This window comes from Camarhynchus parvulus, chromosome 1A (genome assembly GCF_901933205.1).
Source record: "Camarhynchus parvulus chromosome 1A, STF_HiC, whole genome shotgun sequence".
NCBI lineage: Eukaryota > Metazoa > Chordata > Aves > Passeriformes > Thraupidae > Camarhynchus > Camarhynchus parvulus.
Genome location: NC_044586.1, coordinates 58,497,445 through 58,517,863, shown reverse-complemented (window position 1 = coordinate 58,517,863; position 20,419 = coordinate 58,497,445). Strand labels below are relative to the sequence as shown.

At 38.8% G+C, this 20,419-nt stretch overlaps 1 protein-coding gene across 1 annotated transcript in view; it reads right to left on the bottom strand.

Annotated features, from left to right (window-relative positions):
- Nucleotides 1-2,513: 2,513 nt before the first annotated feature.
- RSBN1L (round spermatid basic protein 1 like) overlaps nt 2,514-20,419 on the bottom strand; it is a 46,742-nt gene continuing 28,836 nt past the window's right edge. The window contains exons 4-8 of the mRNA XM_030959745.1: nt 14,922-15,059; nt 14,578-14,720; nt 12,836-13,003; nt 8,044-8,152; nt 2,514-7,964 (exon numbers count right to left, since the gene is read on the bottom strand). Coding sequence (XP_030815605.1) covers nt 7,311-7,964; nt 8,044-8,152; nt 12,836-13,003; nt 14,578-14,720; nt 14,922-15,059 — 1,212 coding nt within the window. The 3' untranslated portion in view covers nt 2,514-7,310. The remainder of the gene's footprint in view (nt 7,965-8,043; nt 8,153-12,835; nt 13,004-14,577; nt 14,721-14,921; nt 15,060-20,419) is intronic.

Genomic DNA, 20,419 nt, shown 5'->3' with positions numbered 1-20,419 from the left:
AAAGATGGAAGAATAAGAACTGGCTTCATTGGAACTTGGTGTATTATTAGCAAGATAGGCCATGAATGGTGACTCTGCCCCCTTAATAAACCCCTTCTCTTCCACAGATGTAACAATTATCGGGAAGTTTGGCATCTCTAATTAACTACAATCACACACAGTCCCTACAAATCTCCTTGTAATTGTTGCCTCCAATTCAATAGAAAAAGATCAGCAATATCAGTTTTGGTTGTGGGTTTGGCTTTCTTTTTTTTTTTTTAAAGGTTTACCCACCTTGAAATAAATGATTTGGAAAGCTGAAGCAGATGTTTCTTGCTGGTGTCATACAGAAGTCACACACAGCCAGACAGAACTGCTCAACTTTCCAAGTTCCTTGTCTTTACAGGGCAACTTGGACAAGAGCATATCCCTTTTGAGAATTTTGTATCATTTTTAACTGACCTGAACAGTGCTGACATCTTTGTGCACACATCTCTGCCTTATTAGAACTTCATTCAGAAGGATCTGTGACACAAAGTACACTACAGCTCACTGTGACCTCTCCAGAAACAGCTGCAGGAATTAATTACATCTGTTCATAATTATGCTGTTCTCAAAGGTGCCGATGACAGCTGGAAGTGGAACCAATTTCCACCAATCTCCTCACACATTTTCCTAAATTTACCAACTGATCTTTGGTTAACAGGATAAAACAAGTGAAAAGCAAATTTGCTGAAGGTGGCAGGGAAAAGGAGAGCTCCATGCTGAGATGGCTCACACTGATTTGTGATAAAGAAGGCACAAGGATGTTGTCTCAGCTGCCTGCAGCAGCTGATGGGGGGCAAAGGAGAGAACTTGGCCTCTGGGAGCTTTGTTTTAAACTGCAATTCAAAAGCTTTTTGAAACTAAATGGAAGTATTTCTCTGTACTGATGATATATATTGGACATGGAGAGATACATTCCACATAATTTCTCTCTTTCCATCATTTATAGAAATTTGAACACTTCAGCATGCATTGCAGGTGAGTATCTGCTTTTGTCTGATTACAGAAAATCATTAACACACACACACACACACGTGTGAAAGGTCATGAAAATGAAATTTTCAACTGCCAATTCTTACTGGTTTTCTTGATTTGTCACCATTTTAGAACAGTATCCAGTTTTGTGTTCTTTTTATACTTGAAAAAGGCAGTTCTGTGACATGTGCATTCCCACCTATAACAAAGTTTAACTTGAATGCTCTGAGAACATGTGCAGACACACAAAATGCACTGCCAGGCACACAGGGCAATATCAAAGCCTGAACTAGCACAGGACAGGGGTACACAACCATTTGAGAGATGTATTATCAGTATTATTTCCTGACATATCTGTATCATAGTACAGAAGCAAAATGTTTGCCTAACCTCATGAAAATTTTCCCATATCCACAGTGTAAAAAGTTGGGTGACACAAAGTGGAATTGAAAGTGAAAATTATGAGACTCCTAGAAACTCAGAATTTTAACATCAGGTGTTCCCTATTTTAACATCAATATAATTTTGGGAAAAAAAAACCCCATGTCTTTTCAGTAATAAAGCTCCTCAATAATTTCATCCTCAGAAATAAGTTGAATTTACTAGCATGGAAAACATAGCACTATCATGTAACACATTATGCTTTTTAATTAGGATTGCAGTAAAAACAGCTATGCTGAGTTGTGAAAAGAACATTTGCACCTTTTCACTGTAACTTTACTGGTTTTAAGGTTTTGATGGAGTTAATCTCCCATAAGAGCCCTGTAGACCTGAATGGGCCTGGGTATCAACTTCCTGCTGCAAAGCATCAGGCTTTGAGAACTTAAGGCATTTCTGCAGCTGGACCTAGAGTACTGTTCAATATTAATTCTGCATTTTCTCCTTGGATTTTACTGAAGTGGGATAAAGAACAGGAAAATCTGCAACTCAGTGACACCATTCCCTCTGATCTGCCTTTCCTAACAAAATCAAGCAGACAAATATAAGAAAAGTCTCCCTAAAGTGCAGAACAACAGCCTAAGAGCAAGAAACAGGAAAGCAATGAGAATGTGAGCTTAGTTCATCCACCTTAATTTTTATCTCAGTGTCCCTTCTGAAGTTCATAAAAAATCACTGCTTAAAGATGTTTTTTAGTCTAAAAATTCAATTTCTGTGATTAATTAAAATTCTCAATTGCTTCAGTTCACACTGGCAAGTACCTGGGTGTTACTCTTGCATGCTAAGAATAAAGATTTAGCAGCCTTATGTTAACATAGTCTCCCACACAGAGGTCTAATTCTCAAGATTTTCATCTCCAGACACCAGGACCAGCTTTCTCTGCTAAGTGCCCCACTTTGTCTCAACACAACCAGATGAAAAAGCTCCCATAAAAAGCACAGTCCTTAGAACACAGGCCTGAGCTGCACCCAACATGGCACCATCATTCCAGTGGATGGCAAATTCAATGATAAAACATAGTATCAAAATAGCTATTGAAAAATCAAACTTGATAAAAATAGAAGTTTAAACTGCTGTTTTAATCAATGTTTGTATCAGGTAACTGTACACCAAATATTAAAGGACTATTTAGGACTAACGCCCTCATCAGTAGGCTCATCTATCAGCATGACCAGAACAAGAGAAGATCAATGTTTAGCTGGCACTCAAGTACAGCACGGCTTCAAAGCAGAGATCATATCAGCATCAAAGCACAGAGAAAAACAGTGGTTAGAATATAATACACTAAATTTGCAATGTCAGTATCCCTGATGAATCTAACAGAAACAGCAACCTAAATATTGTGAAGTTAATCACTGCTTCTGAACAGAACACAAAATAACTTGCATTTTTAAGAAAAATGAAATGAGTGACTGATGGGAATCAGTTCCCCAAATATTCCCACATATGCTGCAAATTCAGTGGGATCTGCACAAAATATCAGTAAGTTCTATACAATTTTAAAGTGCATTTCATCTGTTTAAGAAAGTAATAAAATACCAGCTGAACACAGTGACTCATAATCAAATCAAACATTCTTGACAGTCATTCACAGCAAAGCACAAAGCAGTGAAAATTTGTCTTTTCCATTTCCAGCTTGGATACATCCTGCTAAGGTACAGGCACTGTGCGGCCTAAACACAAGGCTCTCTACACACCTGACCACTACAAGAAAATAAATAAAATGACACTTGAGAAGCTTGAGGAGTTCTTTGATCTCTTGATCAGAATCAGTACAGCTTTCAGCCTAGCAGGGTCACGTGGCAGTGTGCTATCTCACAACAGTTCATTCTGCCAATGAGCAAGGGAAAATCATGGATTTATTTTGGTCAATTCAACATCTTATTCACATGCAGATACTAGAAAACAGTCATTTTGATAAATGAATACCAGTCTTGTGTTTCTTGGAAGACTTACTCAATTTTCCAAATCTGTAATGTTCGGATCGCTTTCACAGCATTCTACTATTTCAGATTTCCATTTCCTACATCTTTTGCAATTCCAACTTATTTACTGTGCACATGTATATCCACTTAAAAATCAACTTTATTTATCACCAAGGAATTCTTTCACAGATGAAGAATTAAATCATCACCCTCTAAAATAATACTTTATTTCTAATACTAGATAGAGTTAATATTTCAGTTAAAGTAGTATTGAAATATTCGCTATAGTAACAAGGACGGGAAAATCTGCATGCCAGCAGTACCTGTAATGAAAATTCTTTCAGAGTCAATTTTCAGGCATTTGGAGGGCTGGGGGTGACACAACACTGAGTAACACTTGTATGTAACACATGAAGTCAGTTGCCAGTGAAATGCAAAAGATCCAGTAATATTGAAAGAAAAAAAAAGGTAGCTACCCCCCTTGAAAGCTTTTTTAGCAACTGTAACAATGCAATTCTTTGCTACTCAAAAATATGTACCAGGATCTAGGAAAACATCTAATTTTCTGCACATCATGTTATTAACTGGAACACCACTGCACGTGCAGGGAGACAGGAACAGCACCAATGGCCTCGGGCAGCTCTCTCCAATCTGCCCAAGAACAAGGGCCAGGAGAGACAACTAAAACACTGGAGATTTCAGCCAAAATAACAGAGATTTCTGTATCACCAAAATCCAGAGAAGGGGGAAAAGCAATAAGCAAGGACTAATTTCAGTACAGCAGAACACATGGAAGATTTATTGCTGAAGCAAAAGTCTGAAGATGAAGTTGTATGCAGCAGGAATAAAGGCTATAGCACAGCACTGAAGCAAGGCCTTTGTCAGATTAATGAACAATTTGGGAGGTGACATTCTCAGAAAAAGTACTCCCCTCTCAAAGGACAACTTCATTAAAATGAACATACCACAGGGAGAGGACACTTCTTTTAAATCTTTTCTTTAAAAAGCAAGTAGAAAGTAAACAGTAATGCAACCAGACAGCCCAGACTGCAGACATCTGTAAATGCAAAGGGAGGTCTGGTAGCCATTGAAAATTCCAATATGGTTCAAATTCTGTCTGCAAGGAATTCTGCCTAAAGTAAGAACCTAGTCTGTCTCAAAAAACCAAAAGAATACATCAAAACTGCAAAAAAGCTGCCACTTTAAAATATCTCTTGAAATTCTGAAAGTGGTAAGAACAAAATGGGTTGAATATGTGAGCACTTCAGAAGCAAAATCTCAGGACTAAGATACCTGAGCAGAACTTCAAGACCACATCAGCCAAGACCACTGAGCAGGTCTCCAAAAAGAAACAAAGTTCTCCTTATAAGTGTAAGGTTGTATTTGCTCATCGTTTTCAAAGGTTTATTATTTCTGTCTGGACAGGGCCTATGCTGCACAAAGTTGGCAGCTGTCCTGGGGGATGTGTGTCCACACTTCACTAAAATATAAGAGGTTACCAAAAATGACTTGAATGAACCCAAACGAATGGTCAGCATATGCATGACCAGCACACCGGTAAGATTTGTTATTCTGAGTCAACTAAATAGTTTTGGGAGTTTTTTTAGTGTGGTTTTTGTTTTAAAAAGCAGTATCTGGCAAGGCTGGTTTGGCTGAAGCTGGAGCCCTCATCTATCCCAGCTGCAGAGCTGAGTGCTTGGTGCAAGCTGCAGCTCTCCTCTGGTGCTGCTCTCCCATGGGCAGCACACAGAACAGGGATGGCCAAGTGACTATGCATGGATGTTCATGAAGCCAGAGATTACAGGTGGAAGCATTATTTCCAGAAAATCCAGAAAACAATAAAGGGAGCTGAGACCACATTCCTGCTATAAGGAAGGCTCAAATTCTTACATGAACAAATTAATTTTTTCAGATCAATATCTGCTAGAGCAATAAAATACCACATCACACATGGATCATTTGCTCACAGCAAAGGGGAAAGAAAGATCCCTGAGGCTGGAAAACTGGTAGTAATCTCTTAGCCAGCATTAAAGAAAACAGTAGTAAGACTTAAGGACACATTAGCCACATCCAAGAGACTCACATTTCTATTGCTTCTCTAATACATATTTATGGCTATGCAGGAGTAATGTTTAGCAATTCAAATATTGATTTAATTAATAATTTTTTGACAGACATATTTTGGATTAAACCAATCAGGGCACTCATCTAATAAACGGCTGATTTTAGTGCCACCTGTGAGTATGCAGTAATATTTTAAATTTTAACAACCTATAAGGAAAAAAAGCATTTACAACAGAAGGACCTCAGGTAGCTGAACTGGACAACGCCTGAAAATCACATTTTTCTATTGCTACAAATGAAGCCAAAGTGACCACTAATTGCATCAACATTTATAAACTGGGTACTTAAGGATATACAACTTCCCAAAATGTGGTACAGAAAATTCCTAACAAAAATCAGAGATACAGAGGGCTTCGAAAATAAAAGGCCTTGGATGTGAAATTTTACATACTTAGCTGAAGGACAGGCTGTAGGGCAGTTCACTGCTGTGTGCAGCTATCCAAGAGACACGTATCATTTGGCTGTGTTTGAACTACACAGGAGTACAATACACAGAGAATAAATAGGTTAAATGACAGAGTTACCAGATCAGATGCTAGCTAGCCTTGAAATTCTTTTCCCTCAGAACACAACCTAAAAGAATCCAAATGTTCCATAGATGGGGAAAGAGAACAGTTAACTTGGACACTGCTGTTATTTCCTTAATGAAACACCTCTTGCTTCCAAACTGTGACTCATGAGGAACCTTCCCACTACACATATTGGCAACACAGCCTCTTTAGTGCCTGGCACTATCAGCACAGGGACAATTCAAATCCAGTATGTCTCTGTGAATTACAGGTCACTGCCAAAGTTGAGGCTTTTTTAGCTTGGTAAGTAATGACTTAAAAGTTCTTTTAATTGCAGTCAGATAACAGATTTGAGGGAGTGGTTGCTTTTTTGGCTTGTTATGTGGGTGTGTTGGTTTTTTGGTTGTGGTTTGTTGTTTTGTTTTTTTTTAATGTAAAGTGAAATTGTCTGAATTGTGCCCTGAGCTGGGCCAAGAGACAAAGCCCAGGAGAGAGTCTGCTCCCTTGCACCAGCTCATCTAAGAGATGCAGGCAGGTACTGGCAGCACTCCTGGAGCCCACTGTGTGTCCAAGTGCCCTCCAAACAGCCAGTCTGACTCCCTGTTCCACATGAGTATCTGACAGCAGGAGTTTGGGGAGTGCCTGGAACGAGCACCCATAAGGAGCTGTGTGAAGGGAGAACTGATTCTGCCTTCTGACTAATCTGCATTTACAGAGATGCCTCAGCTCTACCTCAGTTTGCTACAGCTCCTCACCCTCAAGGCGTAAGGGCATCCTATGCATTAGTGGCAGATAGAAACATAACCACTAAGAGAGGCAGTTGAACTGAATTATTTTTTGCAGACCCAAAAATAAAACCAATCTGTTATTATGAACCTTTATTAAGCGGCTCACATTTCAGTATAAATCACACTAAAAAGATTCTTAAAAAAGATATTTACACTACAGTGCTGACACATTTAAAATGAAAAAATTGGTATAAATAAGCTCTATGGAAAAGCCTGGAATTGTCAAAAAGAATTCTGGCTCATCTTACAAAAAATATATATGTTAAATGTCAGCTCTACTCTAAAACCTACAACTCAAAATTTTTTAAAGACTTCTTTATGTTAAACCTGCAGTGTTTACAGTGCATCTGGCCCTAAGTGCTTTGATACTTCACAGTTATGGACAGGCACTGAGGAATGTTACAAAGCTACATAACTATTTTCTGTAACAGATGCGAAGACAAGTCACAAACTTGCCTCACAATTTATGATCTTTACATTATTACATCATTAAGTTTAAAAAGGAATTTAAAACCATATATACAAATTTAGTACAAAAAATCATCCTCTCTTTGTCCATGCAATTTTGGATATGATGAGCTAGGCTGTCTTGTATCATCTGGATGTACGTGACCTCCAGAGCACAACTTGCCTTGTAAGTCCTTGTTGCCGGTTTCAAATTTAGAATCCATTTCCAACTTTAGTGATGTCAACTCAGCGTGACCCAGCCTAGCCTGAACATTCTGTCCCCCGACGTCATTAGGTGTCACTGTCTTTTCAGCAACATCAACATTCATGGGCTCTTCTTTTACTCTGAGAGATGCAAGAGGTTCATGTTTTATGGGCACAAACTCCTGCTGCAGGTACTTGGTCTGCAGAGCATCTGGAAATTTGGTGTCTTCGGAGGTATCTTCGCTCACGGTACAAACTCTGTCAGTCTGAAGTCCAACAACCGAAGACTTGGGGTCTTCAGAGGTCCCTGCTTCTACAGGATTTGTGTTTTGAGAGAGTTCTTCCTCTGAATGATAGAGCTTGAGCCGGATGTGCCAAGCCAAACTACACACGGCTGAAACTGTTTTGAACTGGTGCACAACATTCCTCGGGATGAAATAAATGTCATTATCGAATAACTGGATTCTGGCATAGCGAATGCCTTCCCTTCGCAGCTGATTGAGCTTTGCATCATCAACCCACTGGACACACTGTAGGGAAAAGGTGGGGAAAGGTGAAAACTCTGACAGCACTCAGAGGACACTGACCATCAGTTCTCAGTGTGCTTACCTGTGAGAGTGGAGGCTCATGCAAATCTAACTGCATTCGCTGAACTACCTCCAGGAAGTCCTCGGCATGAAAACAAATTACATCTTTGGTTATACGAGGCTGCTCAGACCTACAGAAGAGTAACAAGTGCACAGTCAGAGGCTGAAACTACCATGCTGCAGAAAATAACAAAAAGTCAGCAAGCAAGGATAAAGCAAATTTTTTAACTTAAAAGATGCAACAACTCTACCATAACCACCAATAAGAAAAAAAAGTTGATCAGAACAGTTAATTTTAAAACACAATCTCATTAAACTGGTTAAACAAATTAACTACAATTTCTTTGTAAGTGGAAGTAAAGGCAGCAATAAAAGGCCAACAAAACACACTGTTTTCCATTTCTATTTTTAGCTGGCCCCTTGGTTACCTAGATGCTGAAAGACAGCTGTCCCAGATACACTGGGCTCACTCTGTCACCACTCCAGCACCATCAGCTACCTGAGCACAGAGAAGTCTGACTGGGAGCACTGTGGCAACCACTGCTCAGCACCTCAGCCTCCAACACCTTGCCCAGAGTTAGGAGTAAAAGCTGAACCTACATTAAACTACCACAATGCCAGTAATCAGGCAATACTGGCATCCTCCACAAAACATCCCTCAAAAATACATCCCTATTTATGCTCCCTAGAGAGAGCTACACAAGAGCAAAATCTGAATAAGGCTTTGTCTCCGTATTCAAATTGTTAGGAGAAACATCTCTAGTTCCAAAGCATCTCCCCCAAAGAAATACACACCATTAATACAGCTCCTCTGGAAATATCATCTAGAATCAGCTCACAAAAGGCAAAAGCATCTACAATTCCTGATCTAAAGGTCAAACTCTGTTCCTCATTGAAAACATGTAAGAAATAAAAGCTCTACATACTCACTTCTGAGGGATGTTTCCATTTTAGAAGGATTTTTAAAATTTAAATGTGATTACATGAAGATTTCATTTATAAAGGATAAAGCTCACCTTGGAGTAGTTTTGCAAGGACAGTTTCTCAGCCAGAAAGAACCTGGTTAGAATTTCTGTGCTTCCCCCTCTGTAGCCCCCCGGGCTGATGGGAATGCAGCAGGGAATGCAGCAGCTCCTCAGTGGGCACAGGCTGCACATCCAGGCACTGCCCATGGGACCAGGGAGTGGGAGCAGGGATCAGAACCCACTGCTGCCCTCCCGCCTGTCCCTCCTGCAGGCAGGGCTGGCATCTGCCACCCCTCCCTGCCATCCCTCACCCTGCCTCCCCCCCTCCAAAAATAGGGTACAAGTCAGACATAGGGGGCCTGGGGAGCAGCTGATGCAGCAGAGCTGAAACATTTTCTTCTGAAATATTTCAGAATCCAATAGATGTTCAAGAGCCCTTTTTTAAAAGCAAGATGAACATCTATTTTTATATAAAGATATATACGTGTCCTGTTATTACTGTTCTAGGAAGCAGGCAATGATGTACAGTTCATTCAGGCTTTTTAAACATAGGAGACATGTTTATTTTATTTAGGTCATGGCCTCAATAAAGCAAAAAAATAACCAGTCTGAGGCTATTTTCAGGAGGAAAAAAAATCCCAGATCAACTCCTGAAAGTATGCTAGAGAGACTTTTCAGACTACATATTTTACTTATTAAAGATTAGGATGTGTCTCTGTATTTTGATCCATATACTCCCGATTTAAACACTGAAAGCAAAAAGCTTCAGAAACACTTCTAACCAGTGGTGTTACAACCATTAACTACATTCATCTACCTTTTATAATGCAGGTATTTATTTTTAAAATATAAATTTGCATTTGGAGCCCCCAATATTTGTAAATGAAGTTGAGAATTAAAATCATTTTGCACACTTAGAGAACTTCAATCGAAATTGATGTGCTCTCCCCACCAGTGTCTATTCTGCTTTATGCATTGTCATTCCTACTCTCAGTCCATGTGTATCTGTCCAAGAGGATGATGGATCACCAGCTCTGTACTGCAATTTTGTCACAGAACACAACATTCCTTTTGCAAGCAACTGAGAAAAAAATACTATCAGATACTTTTAAATTCTGCATTTACAGATTTTATCTTTAACACAAATTTGAGATAATATTTTGCAAAACCTTTATTTTAGGTATCATGTATCTCCCCCCAAGCAGAAGTATAGCACAGAAGTTCAGTTAATGTCCAAAAAGACATTAAATTAAAACAAAACATAAGATAACTTCAGAAAAATCCATTTAAGCCTCTAGTAGAGAATTGCTAGAACTGGTTTTGGCACTATTTTTTACCCTTAACCTCATTCTTCAAAAGGATCGGATTCCTTTTGCTGTGACTTTTCAAAACAGATTCAAAACTAGAGGTTTCACCATTAATATTTCTGGCCAAATGCATAAAGACAGGCAATATATACAAAATTCCTATGATCATACAGAGAAGCTCAACTTCAGTGTCTAGAACACAAACCTGAAAGCTGCTTGCTGAAGCACAGGTTTCGTTTTGCCAACAACAATGCCAAGAAATGCCTTTTGCTGTCCCTGTAAAAACCCACCCAAATTTCCCACATAGAACTTTTATAAATTTCCATAATTAAAATTTCATTGGCATTTCATAAGTTCTAAAGCTCACTTGGTATCACTGATGAAAACAGCATTAAGTAATCAGCACAATCACACCTGCATTTATCAGATTATAGTTCAATCCTTAAAATGTTTGCTAGCAATAGTCAGAGTTCTGTAAACTGTAAATACTCAAAGCAATAAAAAGATCATAATACATTAGAAAATACCTCAAGTCAAGATCCTGTCACAATTGGGAAAGGACAAATTTTTTTCTTCTTCTTCAAAATAAAATGTTTAGTTTCAATGTCTGTCCTGTAACACCATAACCTGCTTTTTGCTTTTCAATAGTTCTGTTCCTTTCTGTTCTTAAAGACAACATTTATCCCACCTAGCATTAACATTCATCCCTATGAACTAAGAAATAAATCCTACTTTCTTTAAATCTACAGCAACTTATAAAGCTTATTTTTGCCCACTCGATCCATTTTTATGGATTTAGTTCAGGCAGCCCAGGAATTGTTTTATTTTCTCCTCACAGAAAGCATTATTTTACATAGATGATCTCATCACTAGAATGTGTACATTTTTACTGCCATAGTGCCTTAATCAGTCCAGAATATCTTCAACTTTTCAGATTTGTTCAACTACTCAAACAAATTAAAAAAAGAAACAAACCAAAAATAAAAACTATATTTTTCAAAACTTTCATTCATGTTATTTCCTTTAAAATAAATCCACCCACAGATTGCAAATTATGGCAAAACTAATACCTGAAATAATTGTAACGTGCTACATTAATCCATGATGCTTCATTTTCATAAGCCCTGATTAGTTCTCATCATGTAAACACAAGTGGCTTTTCAAAATTACATAAAAGTGGAAAGGGAAAGCAGGAATTATATTTTAGGCCAAATCAAGCCTGAAATAAATAACTTTTATTGTGTTACTCGTGTTGTATATTTTATTCCTCTCCATACATCAGTCACAAATTTTTTATTCTGAATTAAAAGATACATTCAGTCTTTACACTGAAATGAAATGCTGATATTTTTTTTATTCCTCAAACTGAAGGACTTTCAAATATGCTATAAAGCTATAAGATGAGAACGGGAAATTCCCAGACTTAAATTATTATCAATTCAACTTCTTAATCTCCACAAACATCCAAGTTCAGGGGGTGGGGTTTTGTTTGGTTTCTTTACTTCCTTTGCAAGTCCCTCTCTCAAATGTGCAAAGTGTAGTTTAAAACACTCAGATCTACAGAGTTAGCTCAGCTCTTGCCCTGCTACTACTGCTCAGTCTTAATTCACCACAGCACAGTCAGAGCAAGCAGGAAGTTGAAGGCTTCCACTGTCATCAACCTGAAGAGAAAGGAAACTGAAAACCTCAGAGCCCAAGAGACCAACACATTATGATCTGAACAATCCAGTTCTTCCCCAATGACAATTATTCTACTTTCTATGTCAATGAACTCATGCACTGTAACACAAATTCACATCATTTTATCCAAAGGGAATTCACACTTCTAATTTCTAGACAGACACAAAGAAAAGGTATTTATAGTGTTTACATATGCAAAGGTAACCTCCAAAACTAAGGTCATTCTTCATTGTCTGAAGATGTTGAAAAATGCCTCTTCAATCTGGACCAGGAAGCCCATATGGTCATGGGCTCTTTATTTAGTTAACATGCAAACACGCTTCAGAAGAGGCACATTTCACTTCCTGAATCTCACACAGGAATTCTAAGGACAGACACCAAAAAATATCACCCAACTTCCAACAGGATTCTTCCTAGGTGAGCTTCCATAAATAAATCAAGGTTGTAACAACCATGACTTGGGAAGCAGAAGCATAAGAATTCTGCTCATCTCCAGACAACACAAAGAACTGCCAGAAGGTCTCTCCATGTGCACCTCTGCTGCAGTAGCAGCTCAGTCTCTATGCACCACTTGAAGCAAAATGAAGTGAGAGGTGTTTTTACATCGACCATGACCTCAGTAACAGCAACTCAATTATAGCAATTGAACTGTCACTGCCAGGAACCTTTCTGGTTTCAACCACATAGCAAAGCCACATGCAATTAAAGAGAGCAGACAAACATCTAATGCTCAACCAGCACCTATGAAGTCTTCATTGAATCTTTAATCCTAGATTAACCTACTCCACACTCCCTTCCAATTACAAATGGCAATTCAGGCAAACATGTTCCAGACACCTAGGGGAAGCCAATCAACACCTACCACTCCCCACAGTGCACAGCCTTCAACACTCCCACAGCAGCTGTGGTCTGTCGCTCAAAGCCTTGTCCTATGTGATCCGCATGGGCTCGCGTCCGGTCCTCAAAGAGCATCTCACGGGGTTCACTGGTTCGAGGTAGGTACTGCAAGTTTTTTATTTCATTGGTAGTTCTGCATAAGAAAAACAGTAACAGTGATATAGAAATTTCTCTGAATTATCTAATTCCCATCATAGCCAATAGGACTGCTCATCTACGCCAAAAAAAAAAAAAATCCCTCTTTTCCTTATTTTAAATGGATTTTTTGTAATTTAGTTTGTGTCCATTTTCTCTGTTCATGTCACTGGGCACTGTTGAAGTAAGTCCTTTCTACAACTTTCGGTGAAGTGCTTAAACACATTAATATGATCCCACTGAGCATTCTTTTCTCAAGAGTAAATCCCAGTTCTCGCAGGTCACCAGACATACTCCAGTACGGCTGTGTCTGTCTTAGCCTGGTGAGCTCAGGACTGGGCAGATATCGCAGATGTGTCTCACCAGTGATGAGCAGAGAGGAAGAAACCTGTCCCTCCATCTGCTATGCTGCTCATGCTTGAAATGGCAACTTCCCAGGATGAAGGCAAGACTGACTGGCCTGCAGTTCCCCAGGTTTTGCTTCTTACCCTTCTAAATGACAGGAGCGGCATTTGCTTTCCTCCAGTCCTCAGGAACCTCTGCCAATTGCCATGACCTTTCACAGACAGTGGCCTTGCAATGACACTGGCCAGCTCCCACTGCCCTTGTGGGATGGGACCCATCCCAGTAGGTCCCAGAGGCTTGTGTCTGTCTAATCTGCCTATCTAGGGAGTTTCTTAATCTGATTTTCCTCCACTGAAGGCAAGTAGCCCCAGCTCCAGACACTCTTACTGTCTCCACAACAGAGCGTTTCCTGAAAGTAAATCTCACTAGAAAAGACAAGAGCAAAAAATGCACTATCTCAGCCTTTTCTGTGTCCTTTGTCCCCACCAGGCCCTTTGCCCCATTCAGCAAATGCCTTCCATTTTCCTAGTCTTTCTTCTACTGTCCATATGCTGTGGAAGTCCCTGCCGCCCTTCACATCCCTCGCCAAATTCAACTCCAGGTTGTCTTTGGCTTTAATTGCATCCCCTCATGGTTGGACAATGTCTCTACACTCCTGAGGCACCTGCCCCTGCTCCCACTTCTCATACACTCCTCTTTGTGTCCTCGTTTTGAAAAGAACTCCCATGACAAGTCCTTATGACATACAATACTAAAGTTCTGCAGAAGCTGTCCCTACTCTTCAGCTGGTTCTTACACCCAATACCACACCAAAGCTTAAAGATTTCATTTAATGTTAGAGTTGTTACCTTCAAGGTGAGAGAAAAGTTCTTGACCCCAGAGGTCACAACACATCCACTCACATGTAACAACAGGGGCATTGATTGCAGTCTTATGGCATATATCAGTAATTGCATGTGTGTACACATTTTCCTGAAGTTTTCACCTTATATTTCTACTAAACCTCCAAAAAGGACCAGCACCTTATTTGGCCAGACAGTAAAAATTAAAACAAAAAATTCCAGATTCTTACATAAAAAAAACAACAAAAAAAGTGATTTGGAGAAAAAGATTTACAGTAACTTATATTAACATATAATATCAAACAGTACAAGGTTGGGGATAAAATGAATTTGTAAAGGAAACACTACTAACCAGACATTTACCAAGCAAAAAAATTCAACCTACCTCTTCCTTTTGAAAGGTGACTTTGGCATGTCAGCCACAGGGATCATCTGCTCTCCTGGCCGTACCCACATAATGGGACCATCATCACTGTCTTTACGACTCTCTAATTTTAAACTAGAAAGTGTTCCCCATGGCAGTGTACACTAATGGGAAATACAAGCCACAATTTTCAAGTGAGTTACTTTGAAAAACTTGTTAAAAGCAGCCTTTATCTCTCATGATGAAAGCGTTTATGAGAACACTCAATTATCTAAACAAGTATCACATACTCTCACTTTATTAGTATGACAGCACTACAGAGCATGGTGTCCCCCTTCTCCCAGCCCATTCCCTTCTGTTCTTACTTTTAAGAAGGGTGATTCTTCCAACATATCAAGGAATTCAGGGAAGTAATCCCCCACTTCCTCATCAACTGCTCCAACCAGGCTGATCTGTCTCATTGGGCCAGCTCTATACGTACCATGAGAGTATGTTCTTTTTACCTACAAGTAGAATATGACAACAGATTATACCAAGCCCTCTACTGTGCAAAATCCACATTCAATGAGCATGTGTAAACTCTATGCTTATGCTTTCTGAAATAAAAAGATTTATTTTAGTCCTTCAGTCTCCAGTGTATTTAAGATTATTATGAAGTCAATTACTACAAACTAAAAGACAGATCTTATTAAACATCCACAACAATTTGTATTTTATTTAACACCTGAAGGTAAACTGGAGTAACTATTTATTGCCTTTCAAGAAGACAACATTCCAAACCAGTAACTCTAAAAAGTTATCAATGCATGTTATGCTCAGTAACTAGTCAATAAGGATTCTTACCTGGATTACTCAAGTCTAGCTGAATTTCTACCTTTTCTTTTGCAATAGGCAGAACTCTGAGTTACAAGTAATTTAACTCTAAACATTTCCTCTGCTGCTCATCCTCTCCAGTACTGCCTCTTTGTGAGCACATTAACTAGAGCAAATTAGTGAACACAAGGCCCATAAAGAGTTTGTACAAAAAGTGAAACAATGATCATCACTCCTTCATTTTTGCTGTACTAGCACATCTTGTGCTCCCTTCAGACTTTAACAGCTGTAGCATTCACCTCTCATGAGAAATCTTCTACTGTGAAATTTGAACAGAAACACATACTGTTTTAAGGTTTTTTTTCCAACAATCTGATCTGTTATGTTAGATCACCAAAATACTCAGGCATGAGATTGATGAGGGTCATGTCCACTTTCAGCTTCTGATTTCCTATTTAACAGGCTGAAAGATGCTGGCATTATGAGATGAAATATGAAGAGACCAGAATGGAGGACAGAGCAGGTGGATTACTGCACACACCAAGTAAGGCTCCTGTATGACACCTCTAGACATTCTGCACCCAAAGCAAGAAAAGTAAAACAGTGCAAGGAAAACAGTTAATGAAATACTGCTTAGCTATGGTCCTCACCCAAACAGACCATTAACATTCCTAGCAGTTATGGCAGTGCAGAGGAGAATTCACAGCAGTTCCTGAAAATAAACCATGGAACAACACTGTGCCCTTCTGAGACACTCAACTAACGTAACCAGATCTTTCCAGAAATGCAGAACCAAACACTGTTCTGATCATCCCAGTCATCTGTTTCCTCCCAGCAAACAGATTCTAAAAGTAGGATTTTACAAAATGTCTTCGCTAATGCTACAGCAAGCCATCACAGACACACTGAAAAGAACAGTCCAGTAATATTCCTCCATTCCTCAAATCCTTAGTCATACATTTCCTGCAGGGTTTTTTTTTTTTTTTTTTTGCAGAGACAGCTGGTGATTTTGTGATAAAATATCACAAATCATTCATTTCTGCTGAATTTGCATCAGCTCAGTCCTCAGCTACATCTGCACTGGCACAAAGCATCAGGAGCTTGTACAACTACAGCAATGAGCAAGGAAGAACCCTAAAACCACTTTCTGAAGCTACAGACACCCACAAATCTGACACTTTATTAAAATGCCTAACACACAAAAGGATGTTCTTCCACTGACATAAGTAGCTTAGTATTCCACTACTCCAGTCCAAGATATTGGAATGATGTTTCCATCTACATCCCTGATTAAAGAGAACCATTTTTCTGCCTTTTCCATGCTTCTTCATGCTACCACTCTCCCAAGTAACAAGTGATAAGACAAGAGAAAGTGGCCTGAAGTTGTGTCAAGGGAGGTTTAGATTAGATATTAAAAACATTTCTTCACCAAAAAAGTTCTCAAGCACTGGAATAAGCTCCCCAGGGAAATGTTGAGTCACCATCCCTGGAGGCATTTAAAAGATGTGTAGATGTTGAATTTAAGGACATGGTTTAGTGATGGATTTGGCAAGACTGGGTTAACACCTGGGCTCTTAAAAAGGTCTTATAGGTCTTTTTCATCCTAAATCATTTTATGATTCATACAGAATATGATAAACTGGTTGTGAAACTAGCCCAAGCAAAAACTATAAAAATTCTCCTAAAAATACTAAGTTAAAGCTTGGAAAAGCTGTGAAGCTTCCAGTTGGATCAACCCACCCATCTGACTTATATACCACTAGATGCTGGTAAAGAAACCTGAAGTCAGCAAGTATTTAGTTGCAGCATAATGCTGGCATTAAGAAGGATCAATTAAGAAATTTTTAATTTGTTCCCAAAAAAAACCCCTGCCACTGAAAGTTAAAACTGAAATATGAGCACAACTTTTTCAAGCATTGTTTGTCCAAGCCCTTTCACCCCCAGCTTCCCAACCAATCACCCTGCCCTTGATCACAAGGCAGTACAATTGCTTCTCAAGATCCAGCTTAGGTGAAGAAATCCAACATGAATGCTTAAATAATGTCAAAGTTACAAATGATGAGTGGTTTATTCTGGCACCATATTCAGAATCACATCATTGCAAATACAGAATGAAATGTCTGAGTGATTATGAACTCTGTAGTGGCCTAACCCCAGGCAGCAGACACTGATCTTACAGCCCCTGCTCACTCACCTCTCACAGTTGTGAGACATGGGAGAGAACAGGAAAGGCAAGGAAATGTATGGGTCCAGATAAACAGTGTTTATTCAGTGAAGACAAAACTGAAGAAGAAAAACCACCAAGTGCTGCTCTCCACCACTCACCAACTCCCACAAGCAGACTGATGCCCAGCAGTCCCAAGCAACAGGCACCTTCCAGCCAACCCATCAGTCCTCTCAGGCTTTTTTTGATGTCCTACAGCACAGAATACCCTCAAAGTCACTTGGGACCAGCTGTCCCAACCATGTCCCCTCCCAGCTTCTTGCCCACCCCAGCCTACTCCCCAGGGGGGTCCTGGAAGCCTTGACCCTCTGCCTGTGATGCTCAGCAATAGCCAAAACAGCAGTGTGTTACCAACAGTTTTAGTCACAAACCCAAAACACAGTCCACAAAGAAAATTAACCCGTCCAGACCCAGTATAAGCAGGAAATAAATCCATGATGGTGATCAAAGGACATCTGCTCTCTTTCCCCTTCTCTCCTGAGAGGATTAGGTCTTCTGAAGATGGACAGGGAGGAAGCCTAGGGAACTGATCTGAATTTAATCCAGGAATTACCTAAGAATTTTTCTGTTTTACAAAATAATAAAAAATAAATAAAGACATAGGCCATAAATACTAATACCTGGCCAGAAAGAACAAGAGAGAGTTTGAAAGATGAAGCAGCTGTGGGCAAGTGAAAAGTAACTCCTATTTCATCTCTTCCATGAACTCGGTTGTAGCATCCCAAACTCTAGTCTTGGAGAAGAGGGTCATGCTTTAACTGCATTACCTTAGATTAGGCTGAAGGCTTAGAAAAGCATGCATAAAAAGGTGGGGTCATTCTTGGTGAGGAGCTAATTTTCACTCATTCCCAACTTAGACTGCTACTAAGCAATGGTGTGAAAACAACAAAACCTCCCATTGATGTTTGACCAATGGCAAACCTAAAATTAATCCCAATAAAGACAACAACCAAACAAATATAACCTATGGCATATTAGATAACAGCAACATTTTCCCTTCCTTTTACTGTCAGTATCCTTTGGCTGGTTTGTTCACAGGAAGAGAAATAGACTGCTCTGTGTATTTCTAAACTCACAAAAACAATATTGATGTACTAAAACCAGTACTCATCAAATTCTATATTAAATTATGCATTGACTGCTAATAGAGTACTACATATATTAAGTATTTTATATATATACATATACCCCTTCAATAAAACAATCTTCCTAGATGCAATTTCACAGCTTACAATGTGACTAGGTTTTTAGAATTTTACAGACTTGCTCAAAACTGGAACAATTTAAATCCATAATAAAAGGAGAAATCAAGGTCATGCTGCTCTTCCAGCATGTGGTCAGGAATGAACACACACAAATTACCAAATATATGCAGTATAATACCATGGACAGGTAAAAGAGATAGAAACATAAAATAATAAATACGACATACTAACTTCTTCTCATGTAGCTTACATTTGAAGTATGTCACCTAAAAACACACAAAAGGAGACTGTGTCATTCTCTGGCATCACAGTAATGGAAAACTGTTACAGTAAAACCACCACTGAATCCACAATTAGTAAAACTTGAGAATTATCTGCTTCTGTGACTCACATGGCCTCAACTGATTTTTTAATGCAATAGCAAATGTTTTGACACAAATGTCTTGGTGTCTGACAAGAATCTGAAGACCAAATGCAAAAATACATACATATATATATATATATATATATAAAATACCAAAAATACATTTAAGCAATGTCATCCTACAAATGGAAACATTTTAGACACTATATGTTAAATATTTTGTGTTTGAATAAATCACAAAGTGGAGGGAACAATCCAGAGAAACCATGCATTTCAAGAGAGGAATTTAAAAAATGTAAACTGGGGCACATAACAACTGAATTCCTATTTTTAATATAGTAGGGTGTGGGTTGTTGTGGGGTTTAAATGGAGGAGGGTTTTTTTCTTATTTGAAACTTTATCATTTTCCTGCTAGAATTTCAAGGTTTTAATTTCTTTCAATTTTTCACCTTTAAAACCAAGAATGTCTGGAAAAAAGGTCTTCAGAGAAAAAAAAACCAACAAAAACAAACAAGTTATCCACCAACTGAACTCAATTTCAAGAAACCCATGAAGTTCCACCAAAGACCAACGGCAAAACCCAAAAACATTACACGACCTAAAAACATGCAAGGACATTGAGGGTTTTGCTACAGTAGTGCACAAGCAATGCACTTACACACTGGTATCTCAGAACAGAAAAATCTCATTTCAGAGTCAGGGTTAATCCCAAACACTGCAGCCATGAAGAGGCCATTGCCACTCCTGCTAACTTGGTACATTTCAGTGAAGTGCCCAAGCGGTTTTCTGTTCCTTACCAATTTCATTCAAATCCTTAAATGCCTTCTTATACTTTCAGTTTCAAATGGGAGCCAACACTGAACAAATATTCATCAAAATTGCTCTGATTTTACAAATACTCCTTAATCTGTTTGGCTGCTTTTTACTATTAAACCACATGTACTTCATACTCCTTCCTTCACCTTTTTTCCCTTTTTTAGGTCAGGGCTTTGGTATCAGAATGGGATGTCTTGACAGTTCTGGCATTACTCAATTGTCATTAAAAATCTAAATTCAAGAAATAGTTTTTCCCAATTGGAAGTTTCTGGAAACACAATCTCAAGATTTGATCAGCTTAAAAGCAAGAAGCAAGTTCTATTGAAAACAAAGTTCTACTGAAAACTACTTGAACACAACTGAAAAGACATAGTTCCAATATAAAAGAATTCTGTCTAGAACTCAGGAAATTAATATATGGAAATAAATACTGCACAAATC